Source organism: Oncorhynchus clarkii, chromosome 9 (genome assembly GCF_045791955.1).
Source record: "Oncorhynchus clarkii lewisi isolate Uvic-CL-2024 chromosome 9, UVic_Ocla_1.0, whole genome shotgun sequence".
Lineage (NCBI taxonomy): Eukaryota > Metazoa > Chordata > Actinopteri > Salmoniformes > Salmonidae > Oncorhynchus > Oncorhynchus clarkii.
The window spans coordinates 52,815,305-52,833,505 of NC_092155.1; the positions used below are offsets into that span (position 1 = coordinate 52,815,305).

The following is an 18,201-nucleotide window of genomic DNA, read 5'->3' on the forward strand; positions in this document are numbered from 1 at the left end:
CGGTGAAACAGAATGGCACCCACTCCAACATCCAAAGCATCCACTTCAACCACAAATTGACGCGAGGGGTCCTGATGGATGAGGATGGGTGCTGTTGTGAACCGATGCTTCAGGTCCACAAAGGCTTTGTCGACAGCTGGAGACCATTTGAACGGTACCTTGGGAGAGGTGAGTGCCGAGAGGGGGGCCTCCAGGGTGTTGTAGTCCCGAATGAAACAGCGGTAAAAGTTTGCAAACCAAGAAACCGTTGCAACTGCACCCTGGACGTTGGTTGAGGCCAATCCACCACTGCTTTCACCTTTCCAAGATCCATCTGAACATCGCCCTCAGCAATGACATCCCAGAAAGGTGATAGTAGAGCGGTGGAACAATTCTCGGCTTTCACAAACAGTTGGTTCTCCAGGAGGCGCTGAAGGACCCGTCTGACATGAAGAACATGTTCTTGTGTAGATCGGGAAAAACCAGGATGTCGTCAAGGTACCCGAACACAAAACGGTTTAGCATGTCCCGAAGCACATCATTGACCAAAGCCTGTAAGACAGCGGGGGCATTGGTGAGTCCAAATGGCATGACTTGGAACTCATAATGTCCACTGGCTGTGTTGATGTCCACTCATCCCCCTCGCATATCCGAACCAAGTGGTAGGCATTTCAAAGGTCCAACTTAGTAAATATGATGACCCCCTGGAGAGGTTCAAATGCCAAGGAGAGGTAAGGGGTAAAGATTCTTGACAGTAATGTCATTAGTCTTGTCCTTCTTCTCCACAAAGAAAAACCCTGCGCCGGCAGGAGATGCAGACAGACGGACGGCCCCAGTGGACAGAGACTCCTCTATGTACTCCTCCATAGCTTTGGTCTCTGGTCCAGACAGAGAATACAAAATCAACCCCACGGTGGTGTAGTGCCTGGGAGAAGATCAATGGCACAATCATAAGGAGGGTGCGGGGGAAGGGAAGTAGCATGTGCCTTACTGAACACTTCCAGGAGGTCATGGTATTCTGTGGGGACATCCACAGTCTTGCTAACATCCTGAGGAAGATGACTTGAGGAAGGCTGTGTTGCTTGAAGGCAGTGGGAATGGTAAAATGGGTTCCAACCCAGGATGGAGCTTGTGGTCCAATCAATCATCGGATTGGGCTTTTGAAGCCAGGAAAATCTCAAAACCACCGGAACATGGGGAGAGGTAATGAGGAGGAACTGAATTGTCTCACTGTGGTTACCAGAAACTAGTAATTGAACGGGCACAGTACTATAGGTGACTTCCCCTATAGAGTGGCCGTCCAGTGCCCTAGCATCCATGGGCACAGAGAGAGGCTGAGTGGGAATACCAAGCTACGAAGCTATCGTGGCATCTATAAGACATTCATCAGCCCCAGAGTCAATGAGCACTCGGAGAGACTTAGATTGGTCTCCCAACAGCACAAGAGCAAAAAGGGGTGTGCGGGTGATAGGAATTAGGGAACTCCCAGTCTGACTCACCATAGTACTGGTACCCACTAGAGACAAGGGTTTCCTAATAGGGCAGGTAGCTATAAAATCCACCGTGTAGTCTGCCACACTACGGGAGTTTTGACGCAAGTCAAGCAATTTGCTGGCTGCCTTTCTCCCAGATACCGGAGACTCAAAAACTTCTCACCTCTGCAATGAATTCCTCCAAATACCCGCAAATGGCAGATTGTTGTTCCCAAACTGCCGAAGCCCAGGAGAGCGCCCTTCCTGACATTAGTGTAATTATATACGCTATCTCTGATCGGTCTGAAGAAAACGAAGATGGCTATAGCTAAAAAATAAGCGAGCACTGAGAAAGAAAACCTCGGCAGGCACCAGGATTCCCCGAATATCGCTCTGGAGGAGGGAAACAGGGTTCACGGGGAGTCGGGATAGGCTATACCAACTCAACACAGATAGGGGGAAAAAATTACTGGGTGGTTGTTTTTTTTTTGGTTGAGGTGGCAGACAGTCTGAGCCAACGCCATGATTTGCTCCATAATAGCCTTAAACCCATGGTCGTGGCATTCCGTCAAGGAACTCAGCCCTTCCAAAAGGCCCTGTAGCAACTCCTGATGTCTCCCAATGGTGGCTCCCTGTAGGGAGACAGCGTGGTGGAGCTGGTCCAAGTCTGCTGGGTCTGTCATGGCCAGTTCGTACTATCATGATACAAGGCGAGACCCAAATGCAGACACAGGAGGCAGATTGTTGGAGTCTTACAATGATTATTAATCCAAAGGGGTAGGCAAGAGAATGGTCGTGGACAGGCAAAAGGTCAAAACCAGATCAGAGTCCATGAGATACAGAGTGGCAGACAGGCTCGTGGTCAAGGCAGGCAGAATGGTCAGGCAGGCGGGTACAAAGTCCAGAAACAGGCAAGGGTCAAAACCAGGAGGATGAGAAAAAGGAGAATGCAAAAAGCAGGAGAATGGGAAAAACACTGGTTGACTTGGAAACGTACAGGACGAACTGGCACAGAGAGACAGGAAACACAGTGATAAATACATTGTGGGAAAGAAGCGACACCTGGAGGGGATGGAGACAATAACGAGGACAGGTGAAACTGACCAGGGTGTGACAGACTGTTGAACGGTGTGTCCAAAATGGCACTCTATTCCCTATATAGTGCACTACTTTTGACCTGAGCCATAGGGTGCTATTTCAGACACAACCCCAGTTCACATATTGAAAGAATGCATTGTTGTGTTAGGGAGGTGCACATTATGATAATATACTCAAATGTAACTATAAATCAATCAAAACAAAGGGTACCCCACTTTATTTGGATAGCCCCCTAAACATGGTCTACAAATGCTCAAAATATCCACAAACTATCAACTGCAACTCTGTTAATTTGAAATACAACAACATGCAAGAATTAGAGCTAGAGTTAGGGTTAGTGGATAGCTAGTTTAGTTTGTTGAATATCTATAAACCATCTATATATCTTAACTGTCCAGTGTTTCCAAATTTCTATGAAATATATTTATATATAATTATATAATTATTTTAAATATGAGTGAAATAGTTTTCCATCCAACAAAATGGGAATTAAGTAGGTTAAAAAGCAACTTTTCTGTGTTGGAAGGGTGTGGGCATATACCAGTCATAAAAAATATGAGTTTGAGTAGACAGCTGATTGGCCAGCTCATCCTCTTCAGGAAGATGACATCATCATTTACGAGGAAATGGCAAACATTTTTTTAAATGTCTGTTTGAGATACGAGTTTGAAGTGGGATTTGTGAAGTGTTTTTTTAATCCAATTTATGCTTTGGCCACAAATACAAGTATAGGATGAATCAACAACATTATTTGGGAATGAATTAACATAATATTAACTTTTAAAAATTAGATTTTCACTGGACAGTTACTTTAAATAACGTACCAAAGTTAATATACTCAGCAAAAAAAGAAACGTCCCTTTTTCAGGACCCTGTCTTTCAAAGATAATTCGGAAAAATCCAATTAACTTCACAGATCTTCATTGTAAAGGGTTTAAACACTGTTTCCCATGCTTGTTCAATGAACCATAAACAATTAATGAACATGCACCCGTGGAACGGTCGTTAAGACACCTTCAGCTTACAGACGGTAGGCAATTAAGGTCACAGTTATGAAAACTTAGGACACTAAAGAGATCTTTCTACTGACTCTGAAAAACACCAAAAGAAAGATGCCCAGGGTCCCTGCTCATCTGCGTGAATGTGCCTTAGGCATGCTGCAAGGAGGTGTGAGGACTGCAGATGTGGCCAGGGCAATAAATTGCAATGTCCTTACTGTGAGACGCCTAAGACAGCGCTACTGGGGGAGAGGACGGACAGCTGATCGTCCTCGCAGTGGCAGACCACGTGTAATAACACCTGCACAGGATCGGTACATCCGAACATGACACCTGCGCAGGATGGCGGCAACAACAACTGCCCAAGTTACACCAGGAATGCACAATCGCTCCATCAGTGCTCAGACTGTCCGCAATAGGCTGAGAGAGGCTGGGCTGAGGGCGTATAGGCCGGTTGTAAGGCAGGTCCTCACCAGACATCCCCGGCAACAACGTCGCCTATAGGCACATACCCACCATCGCTGGACCAGACAGAATTGGCAAAAAGTGCTCTTCACTGACGAGTCGCGGTTTTGTCTCACCAGGGGTGATGGTCGGAATCATGTTTATCGTTGAAGGAATGAGCGTTACACTGAGGCCTGTACTCTGGAGCGGGATCAATTTGGAGGTGGAGGGTCCGTCATGGTCTGGGGCGGTGTCACAGCATCATCAGACTGAGCCTGTCATTACAGGCAATCTCAATGCTGTGCGTTACAGGGAAGACATCCTCCTCCCTTATGTGGTACCCTTCCTGCAGGCTCATCCTAACATGACACTGCAGCATGACGGGCTGTTGGTGGTAGGTGCATCCAATTCAGCTGCCCTGCGTGCCGGGTAGGTAAACTTGCCATTTAATGTGTCTGAAGGTAGGCCTGGAGAGGAAATCAAGTGCATTATGCCACCGCTGGCCAATCAGATTGCTCAGGTGACCGATTCTGCAGTAACCTAGCAGGCATAAAAGAAAACTATGGCAAATTTAATAATGTAAGATTCCTAACGTTTAAAACCACGAGAGAGACTGTCAATGAATACAGCAAAGAGCTGCTGTTTTTGAGTGAGTTAATGTTTAAGTTCTTACTCAGCACTGTCAACACTTTGTATTTAACACTTTTATAACCCATAAAATGCACGTTCTTCCTATTTCCACTCAGCTACAACAAGCAGTGCAGCAGTAATGAATGAATAGGAAAGTGTATATAGGCTTGCGTTGTTGTTATTATTAGCGGCTTGGGTCTTTTGTAATATCAAGGAATATTTTACTTTCTCTGTTCATAGCAGTAACAACATGGATTTGTGCGGTGCGACCCGAGTTTCACCATCAGCTGGAAGACGGTGTCCCTTTTTGGTCAGTGTCAGTGGAGGAAAGGGAGAGCGGAGGGATGTTGAGAGATGTCCCTCACTCTGCTGCTCTTTCCCTCCGCTGAGACTGACCATCAGATGCAGGCACCATCAGCCCAGTAAAATAAAAAGCAAATTATTTAAACGTGTGCTCACTCAGCTGTGCCTCACAAGTAATACAACAATGTATATATTACCGGTGTGATCATATAGCCTACCTCAAATTTTGAAATATAATTTTAAAAGAATGTCCTGAACAACAATGCATTGGCAGGCAAATTCATGCAAAGCCAGTATGCTGTTTTAATGTATTGAGCCTTTAGCTTACTGCACAAACCTCATTGCAACAGTACTGTTTTTAATTGGTTATTGTTGCATAGGCTTACATTTTTTAAGTCATGTTAATAAAAAGCGGTAGATCTCGGCATGCATTTTCACTCAGAATGTGATCTTGACTCAGAAAAGGGTGGTGACCACTGCAATAAACTGAAGGATCATAAATGTTTGTTTGAAAGGGGTTGTATTAGTCTGTAGAGTCGTTTGCCTTGGTTGTTTTTCAATAATGGGTGAAACTCTCCTCGGTTGTTTCTTTTCAGAGCCGAGTGGTATGCCAGGGGGAGTTTGGGCCAGAAGTGTTTCCGCCTCAGAAATTGAAGTGAATTGGCAGGCTCTATCCTTTACTCCTGAAAGAGTTCTCGGCTACGAGGTATATTTCCTGTTTTAAATGTAAATGAAACAGCGAGTTTGTGCAACACAATTACAATGCCTGTCGTCACCCACAGTGTACCTCAAAGCCTCAACTTCAAAACGTCATGTTTCCATGGTAACGGCTGATTTAATTGGATGACTTGTGTGGTAAATTATACAGGCCTTCACAGCAGCATCCCGAGAGCACTTTGGCCCTTTTAAAGAATACAAAGCAAAATGCTGATCTACCTGCTTTTTTACTTCCTGTCACCTGTACTCAACACCACAAACACATAATACAGACTGTGTTTTTGGGCCAGAAACACCAAACCAGGGCTGCCAACTTTTGAAGATAGGAAATCTCACTCCAAGCTACCATAAATCCACCCAAAAGCAAATTTTCTGCAATTCTGAATATTTTCACACAGCTTTGGCCATGACCAGGGTGGAATAATTTTTAAAAAAATCAGGATTCGTTTTAAAATTTAATACACACTCAAATCTCAACGACTTCGTTTTAAGTTACTTTAAGATTATTTGTACATGAAATTTGGAGACTGCCAACTGGTGGAAAATGCTAACATTAACGGTTGGTGGCCGTGGCTAACCATAGGATGGATTGGAGTCTCCCCTTGTTCATAAGAAATAAACAAGTTAAAATGTAATTAAATTGGTGAACTATCCCTTTAAAATAGGAATGTAGAAATTCATGCATAGAGGAAGCTCCCCAAGAAGGTTGGCCACCCCTGATCTATGTCTTCCAAATACTGGGGATTTGAACATGTGACATTTGATTTCTACAAATTACCCCACATTCAAAAAGATCTAATGAATATCAATCTTCAGGTGGTTGAGGCTGATTTTCAAAACCTTTCTATCATCTTTCTGTACATAGGCAACATGTTTTGCATTCATACCTACCACATCTGTCTAGCAGCTTGTGCACAATACTAAAATGACAAAACAGGATATTTGGGACAAGGGGCATTTCAATATAACCTATTCTCATTTTATGACGTAACCTATATTCAGCACTGCCCATAAATGAGTACAAAAATTAATAGCCCTCATTGAATATCCCTCATTGAATTGTTAAAAAACCCCAAAAGATCCATTCAAAGACAAGTTGGCATATCAGATTTCACATTTAATTACACCAGCAAAATTGGTAAGAAGTGAAATAGTAAAACTATGGCGTATAACAGTAGTGTTCTTGCTAAGATAGGCACACCAATTAGTCTATATGTGACCGACCGGCTCAAATCGGTCTTATGTAACAAAATTTGAGATGTTTTTAAAATTAGAGTATCATACAATGGTGTATCATACACTACAGTTGAGGAACAATGGGAAAGTAATTTTGCTTTGAAAATTGATAAACATTTAAACTCACTTTTGAATCTTTTGGTACTAATACTGGAGAGCCCTTCAAAAAGACAGAAGCGTGCTGTATGGCAGACCAATCCGAACTCATCTCTCAGCATTTTCAGCCCACTCATTATCTTAGGGGGGGGCGGCAGGGTAGCCTAGTGGTTAGAGCATTGGGCTAGTAACCGGAAGGTTGCAAGTTCAAATCCCAGAGCTGACAAGGTACTCTGTCGTTCTGCCCCTGAACAGGCAGTTAACCCACTGTTCCTAGGCCGTCATTGAAAATAAGAATTTGTTCTTAACTGACTTGCCTGGTTAAATAAAGGTAAAAAAAAATTAAAAATTAGCCAATCATGGCTAGCGGGAAGGTTGGTGTTTTTTTAAGTGGCTAAACCAACTAGGCTCGTAATTGAACAATTTTATTCGTATTTACAGATGGCATACAGGTTTGTTATTAAGGCACATGAAAGTTCACATGTTCAGAAGGCATTTCTGCCAACAAAAAAAAGTTTATGTTCAAATGGCTCTCCTGTGAAGTAGTGACCTGCGACATACGCCTAGTTTCCTGAAGCGGCTCACGTATTTAGCCCATTGTAGGGGATGACTTAGACCAAATACAGTATTGTGAAAGACACTATGGATCTGGGCTAATGCAAGTGGTGAATTAAATCACTATGGTAGGCTATATTATTGCATGCTGTCAAAGGGAAGCATTTTGCGACAGGGGCAGGTTGTGACAGCAAATTCATTTGTTGATAATTATGTGTACAAAACAGTGCTACAAGTTGTTGTGCTGCTCTTTGACAATTGAGTTCATCAACTTTGTTCAGCGTAGAACGAAGGTGCCTGTCCAGTCTGTCGTGGCTGCCTTCCACAATTGTGGGAGGTGTTTCTTTACAAACACGTATCCAATCACCATTTGTACCTGACCCTTACTAAACCAATCACAAGCCTCAATGTGAAGTGGTTCACAGTGCGATGGCAGGAGGCTGAAGTATCTCCCAGGTTGAGATGCCGCGGTTGAAATGTGAATGAACTGAATATACACTGGATTAAATAGAAAATAAAAGCAGTACTTTTTTCAATGCGTGAGAAATAAGAGGTGTGGCGTGTGAAGAGGATCAAATGTGTGTGTCTCACTCCAAAATGCCTGAGAGTTGGCAGCACTGCCCTAAACTTAACCTTAAACCTAACCTTTACCAAGTTCTTGCTTAAAGTTTCACCCTTCGGGATTCATGAAAATAATTACCTTAAGCGAGGCGGGAGTAAAAGGCATATAGCCAACCAGAGCTCAGATATTAGCATAAACCAAATCCCCAGTTTGAGATGTCTCCATATGTCCACAAGTCTGTAGCATTGGATGGTTGTTTATTCAGTGTGTCAATGTGTTTGCTTCTGTCCCTATTCAAGTAATACATGAAAAGATAAACTCCCATTTCCTCCAATTTCAACAGGTGGTGTACTGGGAGGATGACACCAAGCCAGAGACGATGGGGAAAGTGAGGGTACCTGGGAGTCAAACATCGGTCACTGTTAGTGGCTTAGGGCGAAACACTCAGTATTTTCTCACAGTCAGCGCTTTCAACACAGCTGGTACTGGCCCTTTCCTCCCCGCCATCAACGCCACCACCAAGAAATCACGTAGGTGTCTTGAACACACTACAATACTGGCCTAGACGGTCAATGGAGGGAATTCCATCAATTGCTCAGCAAAAGGGAAAATGTATTAATAAACTAGACAAATGTGTTGTGGACAGAGGATTAGTGTTCACCATTCTTTTTAATTAATGCCAAGTGGGGAGGACAGAGGAGGGCGTTAACGTATTTCAGCACGTTTACTTTTTGTCACGGCAGTGGTTGGGAAATAGCTCTTATTTAAAGGGTACATTTTAACTGCATGGTGGGTAGCTGTCAGGAGAAAAATGTGTAGAGTAGAATGAGCCAAGCCATAGAGACACTATGACTGGTGAAGATGACTGGGTGAGGTCATGACTGGTTATGGTAACATACAAAGAAACTTAACGACAGAATGCTGCTTGTGTCCAACAGCACCCAGACAACCTCCTCTAAATGTTGAGTGGACCTTGATTGGCTCCCAGATCACTATATACTGGGAGCCGGTGGTAGCCATGGAAACAGAGTCAGAGGTCACCGGTTACCAAGTGAGTTCATATTATCCTCAAACTTACCACTTATTTCCAAACTAGTAATGGCAAATTAGTCCAGCTACATATGTATCAATATCTGCTGTACTACATATTTCTGCTGTACCTACATATTTTAGTTATTTCTGATACATGTCCAGGAAGAATCACATACCTTGTGTGGTCGTCTGGTCCATCACCCAGTATAGTTTCTAATGATAAATCCCATCCTAATTTTTCACCATTCAACTTGCTGATTATGAAGAATGCTACTCCATGTTTTCTATTTTCAGCTGTCTTACAGGAGTCTGAAACATAAGGAAGAGAACATGCTCTTGACAAACAATTCCACAGCCGAGCTGACCCTCGTTGACAATGAAGACTATGTCATCCACATAAGGTCGCTGAGCGAGGGAGGGCTTGGCCCAGCCACAGATCCCATCCGCATCCACAAACTAAGTAAGCTGCTCATCATGTAAAGCATTAACTGATCTGGGTTCAGCGAAAATATACAGTACCAGTCAAAAGTTTGGAAACACCTACTCATTCAAGGGTTTTTCTTTATTTGAACTATTTTCTCCATTGTAGAATAATAGTGAAGACATCAAAACTGAAATAACAGATATGGAATCATGTAGTAACCAAAGAAGTGTTAAACCAAATAAAATATATTTTACATTTTAGATTCTTCAAAGTAGCCAACCTTTGCCTTGATGACAGCTTTGCACACTCTTGGCATTATTTCAACCAGCTTCAACTGGAATGCTTTTCGAACAGCCTTGAAGGAGTTCCCACCTACACTGAGCACGTGTTGGCTGCTTTTCCTTCCTCTGCGGTCCGACTCATCCCAAGCCATCTCAAATGGGTTGAAGTCGGGTGATTGTGGAGGCCAGGTCATCTGATGTAGCCCTCCATCATTCTCCTTCTTGGTCAAATAGCCCTTACACAGCCTGGAGGTGTGTTGGGTCATTGTCCTGTTGAAAAACAAATGATAGTCCCACTAAGCCCAAACCAGATGGGATGGTGTATCGCTGCAGAATGCTGTGGTAGCCATGCTGGTTAAGTGTGCCTTGAATTCATAATAAATCACTGAGAGTGTCACCAGCAAAGCACTCCACACCATCACACCTCCTCCTCCATGCTTCACGGTGGGAACCACACATGCGGAGATCATCCGTTCACCTACTCTGCGTCTCACAAAGACATGGCAGTTGGAATCAAAAATCTAAGATTTGAAATCATCAGACCAAAAGCCAGATTTCCACTGGTCTAATGTCCATTGCATGTGTTTCTTGGCCCAAGGAAGTCCCTTCTTCTTATTGGTGTCCTTTAGTAGTGTTTTTTTTGCAACAATTAGACTATGAAGGCCTGATTCACGCAGTCTCCTCTGAACAGTTGATGTTAAGATGTGTCTGTTACTTGAACTCTGTGAAGCATTTATTTGGGCTGCAATTTCTGAGGCTGGAAACTCTAATGAACTTATCCTCTGCAGCAGAGGTAACTCTCTGGGTATTCCTTTCCTGTGGTGGTCCTCATGAGAGCCAGTTTCGTCATAGCACTTGATGGTTTTTGCGACAGCACTTGAAGAAGCTTTTAAAGTTCTTGAAATTTTCCAGATTGACCTTCATGGCTTAAAGTTATGATGGACTGTCGTTTCTCTTTGCTTATTTGAGCTGTTCTTGCCATAATATGGACTTGGTCATTTACCAAATAGGGCTATCTTCTGTATACCAACCCTACCTGGTCACAACACAACTGATTGGCTCAAACGCATTAAGTAACTTTTAACAAGGCACATGCATTCCAGGTGACTTCCTCATGAAGCTGGTTGAGAGTATGCAAAGCTGTCATCAAGGCAACACTTTTTTGGTTACTACACGATTCCATGTGTTATTCCATAGTTTTGATGTCTTCACTATTATTCTACAATATAAAAAATAGTACAAATAAAGAAAAACCCTTGAATGAGTAGGTGTATCCAAACTTCTGACTGGTACAGTATTTGTTAATGAAGATATTAACAAAATACGATAGGCCCTTGGACAAACTTAATGTGACATAATGTGATGTTTCAATCCCCATCGGGACAGGGGCAGGTTATTAGAAATGGATGGATCTTGGAAATATGTGTAGACCGTGTGTGGTGATTCAAAGAAGAGATTGACCGGAGTCTTTCGTAGATTTAATACGTTCTGCTCACAAAGGAGAAGCAAGTTCAGAGGGACCAAGAGTCTTGTCTCAGCTTATATCTAAAACGAGTTATATATCTATATTATGTGAGTGCATATTGCCATTCTATTACCATCAGGTTGTTACAGCTGAGATGGCCCTGGAAACACTATTTCCATCAAGATGAAAACAGTTTTTCAACCGTTTTTCTCTAGATTAAGTCATTTAGGAACTTGATAACCTAGCCAAGACAGTTTGTCCTCCTGTGACTGCCCTCTTTTGGGCTCCGCAGTCTCATATTTTGCTGAAATATGCAGCACAATCTATCTATGTCACTAAGTTTCACTTCCCTTCTCACTGGATACTATATTACCTTCCTGGGAGACTGCAGGAGGAGACCTCTTCCTTTCCTTTAAATGCTAATTAGAGGTTCAAGCAGCGAAGCTCGCTTGGGGCCCACAAAAGGCTAAAGCAGGCACTGTTTATTGTTTTTGTTGAAGTTCATTATTAGGAGTTCGAGCAGCAAAGCTTTGAGAAATCCTATTGTCATTATTTTTAAACCGGTTCTTCCATCACAGAAAATGTACATGCAAATGTCTGTGAGATGGTAAGGCCTAGAAGGGTGCATCTTGGCATGATGGTAAAGGCTTATAGTCCACACCCTCTCATGCAATGCCATGCCAGTTAGCCAGATGGTGGCGCAATAACACACAATTGAAAATGCCCCTCACCCCGTTTGACCTAGAGTCGCAAAGTACATACGTGGATGGTCAGTCATTGTATACATAGCTCTGTCTATGAATCTGAGAGTGGTTACATTTCTCCAGGCCCATCCCTCAGCTTTTTACCAAAACAGAGGCGGGGTGACCGCTCTGTTATTGTTTCAACTAAGGCTTCTAGCTTTAAGGAGTACAGAAGTAGCTCATCGAGAATCTCATTTTGTCCGGATAATGGTGCTGTGGTGCCATGAGTTTTGAACCCAGCTATGGTTGCTTTCAGCTATATTTTGTCATATTGATATTCTGTGTTGAGCCACTGAAAAGGATGGAGAGGATTGCATTCTAAACTGGCCTTATTTATTACATTTATTTTCAGATACGAAGTGTGTGTCCCCCTCTATTTTTTTATATTTGTTTTGTCTGAAAATAAAGAAATAAAGAGCCTGTATTTGTACTTTTTGTTTTCCTTTAACACCTATTTTGTGTGGAAGCACAAACCGTATTAGGGCGAAGCAAATTTTCTTCAAATTTGCCCTATTTTTTTCTCTTGAGTCAGCTTTCATTTGGTCTTAATTGTTATATTTGATTATGTAACATACTGTGTTGAAGGCATGTGTCAATTAGCTAGGGATGTATATTAATAGGAATGCATTATTATTCATGTGAAAATTACATGGGTGGTGCAAGTTGGTTTAGAGGTAGTGCTGCCAACTCTGGACTACATATATCGCCCCTGGAGACCATGGTTCGATTCCCTAGTCCCACCCCTTCACCTTTCGATTTGTCTGCATCTCATAACTGGTATCTATCACTCTATTATATATCATTTTAAAAAAGAACAAAAATAGGAGGGACAAAAACACAAAAATAACATTACATGGGGCAAATAACTATGTTGAGGTATCATCTCTCTCTGTTTCGTAAATCCTTAATGTTGGTGTTGTGCTTTGTTCTAGGTATGAGTGCTCGAGGCTCGAAGGCCTGGAGTCTGAACACATCCCCTGTCTCTCTGCTCCTCAGCATCGCATTTTCAACATTCAGGTCTACATCGTGACAGAATGTCAGGCTACTATCTGGTTTACAGATCAAATAAGCTGTCTCTGCTCCATTCCAAATGACCCATCTACAATTATCATTTTTCTAACTGTGTGAAAGTAATGGTAGAGACCATCCATTTTGGAGGCAAGACAATAAGCGCATTCATTTGGGAATTTGTGAAGAAATTTTTGTTGTTGTTTGGGCACATGTTTTGATGAACATTGTGTTTGTTCAAGTGCTGTCAACTTCTGAAGGTATCTATTTGGATTGTACATTTTAGGTGGATGTTCAGATGAATGCGCTATTCTGACTTTTTGGAGCCCTGAATGATACAAATGCCTTACTTCCATTCATGTGCCAAAGTAGTTTGAATCGTTTAGTTGTAGGCTAAATGTTAAGCTAGCAATGCCATGCTTTTTTCCCCTTCATATTTTCATTTGTAATTAAACCATGTCACACTCAAAGCTAGTTATGAAAGTTATTACCTATGGTAATAATACTTGTCATTTAAACTTTCAAGGTTGCGATATGAAGTTTACTTTTGTAATTTTGACGTACTCTGAGGTGGCCATCGAAGCAAAAACTTTTACTGGTGTTTGGCTGAGCCAAGTTAAGTTCTCTTGCTTACTCATTGAGTAGACACAACCATTTGCCTGTGCCTGTGCCTTTGAAGATCTGTGTAAGAGTGTGACAAAGAAAATCGCTTCACTTGACTTATAGTCAGTGTTGTGCAGCATTTCAGAGCTCTTTAAGTGATCATTATCGTATAATTATGTGCTACATGAAACCCATAAGACGAGAGCGGCTTGAGAGAGTGCAAGCCATTTTCTCAATGTTTTCATTTTGTCATTGTGGTAGAGACTTGATTGTATCACGAGGGCTCCTTACAACTATAATGAGCCAAAATCTAAAAACTGACCTTACAGTGGATGGATAGATTGCATTTAATAGGAGGACTGTCTTTACCACACCTCACCCACTACCAATATGACACCCACCTGGGTGATGCCCGGCAGCCATTTTGTGCCAGAGTGCTCGCCCGTTGCGTGGTGAAAATGGTGCCAAATGTGCCAGTCTGACATTGAAATTGAGCCACTAGCTGAGACCCAAGCAGACAAAGTCATTCACCCCCAAGAAAATCCATGGAGCCTTACTGTATATGGAACTCATGCATGACATTGACTTATAGTCAGCTGTGTTAAATATGTACTAGACTTGCCTATCATTTGTTCAAGGTTCAATTAGCCTTTTCTTGAAACTTATGTATTGTATTATAGGCCCTACATATTTTTCAGTGTAGCCTCAACTGCTCAGGTGTTCGGTCTTTTACACACCAACTTCACTGGTCATAAAGCAGAGAGCAGCTATATCAGACGGCTGACAGCACATGATACAGTGGTCTATTTAATGCTCTGACTTGACAAATGAAAAGTCTGATATCTGCCATGATTTAGCAGCAATTAAAACATATTAATAAATTAGAGTGAGCCTAGGGGCCTCTATGGGAAAGGGCATAGGACTAATGGTTCTATGACACCACAGAAGATTAATGTATCAGGATTCAGTGAGAGGAGCTAAATCAGAACGATTCCATCAGGATGGAAATATGGTTGTGTGTGTGTGTGTGTGTGTGTGTGTGTGTGTGTGTGTGTGTTAATAGATGCATATTACCGTGCTTCTCTGTGTGTCGCAGATCAAATCAAACTTTATTTGTCACATAATGCCGAATAAAACAAGTTTAGACCTTACCGTGAAATGCTTACTTACAAGCCCTTAACCAACAGTGCAGTTCAAGAAGAGTTAAGAAAATATTTACCAAATTAACTAAAGTAAAAAATGTAATAAAAAAATAATAAAAAGATGACGGTGTCTTTTGGAAGGCCAGTGAGTCATTTTTATAAAGCCCCAAATAATTTATTGTACTGGCAATCAAACATTTGGGAAATTTTTGTGCCCACTTTCAAATAGAATAACAACACCATGAAGTTGCACATCTGCAATGGTGTAAACTGAGTTGTGTTTATTAAGCACCAAATGGAAGAAAACTAACTCAAACATGGTGGGACTACCTGGACTAAGAAAGGCTTCTTTTCACTACCCATTGCAAAATGTTTTCCATTGCGTGCCCTAATGAGCACGATCCAAGTTCAACCGATACGTTTAAAAAAGGCAACAGTTGTAAAGGGCTTTGTTGGATGATAAGATCAGATCTCATTACCACTGCTGGCAACTTAAAGAGAGCTGTCTTTGAGTAATGTGTTTTTGTTGATATGCTTGTTTTCGTGGCTTTCTCGTGGTTCTGTACACTCTCAGTTTTATTTCATTACAAACCAACCAGTGTTTACAAAGAAACTGTATCTTTATGACTGATTTCAATGTTTAACTGATTAGAAACTCACAATATACAGTCTATGAACTTTGTGTCCTTGATGCAGAAAGGTCACCTCCATCTTTGTTTTGTAATGTATACAGTAAGTACTGTGGAGATCTTGTTTTTTTTATGTTTGATTATATGCTTTTTTAGTTTTGACAATTCTACACAAAGGTTAAGTGTTGCTTTAAAGAGATAAACATATAAGTTCTAACTTGTTTAGAAATACATTTTGATTGCTCTGTCGCTCCCATGTACTATGATATGGACCAATGCCCTCAAAGGGGTTTAAAACCGTGAAGGAAACTTCCATTTGATTTGTCTCCAAAATGCAATATTAATTTTGAATGCAATCCCCATTCAATTCAACAATTCTTAACTATACCAGAGTGATATTGTGACAATTTGGTCAACGGGCAGCAAAGTTTTCCCTTATGAATGGTACTAGGAAAACCGATCATCTGTTTTTTATAGCACTATATTTGTACAACATGATTCAAACTTACTGAGCTTGACTAATGCATTATTAAAAGGAAAGACTGACACCAAACAGTACTGTATAGTTAATTGGTCACCTATAATGCCAGTCTTTCGTGACAAAAAAGTTTAGGGGCTGTGGTTAGCAACACTTGGTCTTTATGTTTCACACTGCAGTATTAAAACAATGTTAAGTGATCTCCATGAGATTGTATCAAGAATGTTTTCACGATGAAAAGTAATTGGCTGATCTTGTATACTGAATCTGTGCATGTACAATATTGTTTGGTGCATTTATGTTTTCTAAAACAAAAAATTAAAGGAAAACGATTTACAGAGGATTTTCTCTTCAGTGTTGTTGTTGAGTTGTGTGAATTATATTGTATAATAGCAGTCTACTTTGACCAAGAAAGTAGAATAGTCTGTATTTATTTCATTCATAGTTTTTTTCTGATTTGTCCAACTACTGATATTGGTCTGCTGACATTGAACAGTTGACCAAAGGATCCTTCCATAGAGTACACATGAGTGCACCATTAAAGACTTTGTTCTGTGTCTTCCTATTTTTAAAAGATGAACTAGATTTTTGACATATGCACATAGACATTGCATAACTGCAATCACAAGAAAATGATAGTACTGGACACAAGCATAATGCTACTATAATAACAATTTTTCAGGATTACAGCCATGTGTCCATTAATCTCGGTTAAAGCAGAACAAAAGTCTTGCGTAGTTGGTCAGATGTTCGGTTAAATTCTGGGTCCAGAAGAGATAGAACGTCTCCACCCTCTCTTTTGCAAGTTACCCGCAAGTCTATGGGCCAAATTTCTCCTACCCTTCCGAAATTAGAAAAATGCAGGTTGCGTTCGACTGCTTAGACGTTGCCAGATCTAGCAAAGCCTGTATAGGTATTTTACCTATCAGCTAACCATATCATATATTATAGCAATCTGTCGGTCAATGACACGGTCGATACCGTGGCATGCAACCATTGGTTGATGATGCAACGTCTAAGCAGTGGAACGCGACCGCTAACACCTGCGCAATCTTGATTTCTCCAAAGCACTGGAACTAACGCTGCTCGTTATCTCCCGTTGCATCATGATAATCTACCATCTATGGATCTACAGTACAATTTATGGTTACATAGTCTGTCCACGAAAGTCTTTTTTTGTTATATTTTTTTTCTTACATTTTAATTGTCTGACATGTTACTGTATCGTTAGGATCTAGTAACATAAGCATTGTGCTGCTCCCGCTATAATTACTGCTAAACCAATACACTTTTTTGATTTGATTTATGTGTCCAATGTTCAAGTCCAGCCCCTTTCCTCTCACAAACAGCATATGAAGGTACTCTATGTGCTAAAATATCTATCAACCCAGTGTTGCAGAGACGCTTTTTTAAATGTCCAATGCAGCCGTTTTTATCTCAATATCAAATATTTTTCGGGTAACAATTAAGTACCTTACAGTGATCGTTTAATAATAAAAAAAACATAGTAAAAAAACAAACAAAATAGTTTCTTAGAAAAAAAGCGATTTCTCTAGCAAGAATTTTGCTAGGACTGTCTGGGAGTGGTCTTAGGGCTCCCGAGTGGCGCAGCGGTCAAAGGCACTGCATCTCAGTGCTAGAGGTGTCACTACAAACCCTGGTTTGATTCCAGGCTGTATCACAACTGGCTGTGATTAGGAGTCCCATAGGACTCTGTGCACAATTGGCCCAACTTCGTTAGGGTTTGGCTGGGGTAGGCCGTCATTGTAAATAAGAATCTGTTAACGGACTTGCCTGGTTAAATAAAATAGTTAGGAAGGGAAAACTGAAAACTAGCTGTAATTGGCAGAGAGGTTTGGAACTCTTTCATATTGTTGTATTAAATAATTTACTGCCTGGTGATGTCAACAGGCAGGCCAAAGGTCCATCCCACCGAAACAGGCTGACATTTCAGGCAATCTTTTCAAACAGCTCTTACACTAAAAGGGCATTATCAAAATCTTCACAATTTCACAGTACAATCCAAACCGTATAGTGTGGAAATATATATAAAACACAAGAAAATCTATTTAAGATAAGAGAAAAGGACCCTGTACAAAGATCAATATGAAGAGGAATGGAAGAGAAAAGTTCTCTCCACACACCACAGATCCAAATAATGACTTGTCAATGTCCAGAGCGCTGCACTGCACATGCTATTGATCAGTGGATCAAAAGGAGCCCACTTTAACACCTGAAAGACCATTGCTCCTGTACCCAAGAAAGCGAAGGTAATTGAACTAAATGACTATCGCCCCATAGCACTC

General features: G+C 41.3%; 1 protein-coding gene across 1 annotated transcript in view; it reads left to right on the plus strand.

The window, feature by feature from the left end:
• The window catches only part of LOC139416524 (contactin 3a, tandem duplicate 2), a 62,373-nt gene extending 46,140 nt beyond the window's left edge, over positions 1 to 16,233 (plus strand). Inside the window, exons 19-23 of the mRNA XM_071165227.1 lie at positions 5,521 to 5,630; positions 8,434 to 8,620; positions 9,029 to 9,141; positions 9,417 to 9,582; positions 12,968 to 16,233. Of these exons, the coding sequence (XP_071021328.1) occupies positions 5,521 to 5,630; positions 8,434 to 8,620; positions 9,029 to 9,141; positions 9,417 to 9,582; positions 12,968 to 13,065 (674 nt within the window). The 3' untranslated portion in view covers positions 13,066 to 16,233. The remainder of the gene's footprint in view (positions 1 to 5,520; positions 5,631 to 8,433; positions 8,621 to 9,028; positions 9,142 to 9,416; positions 9,583 to 12,967) is intronic.
• Positions 16,234 to 18,201: the final 1,968 nt, after the last annotated feature.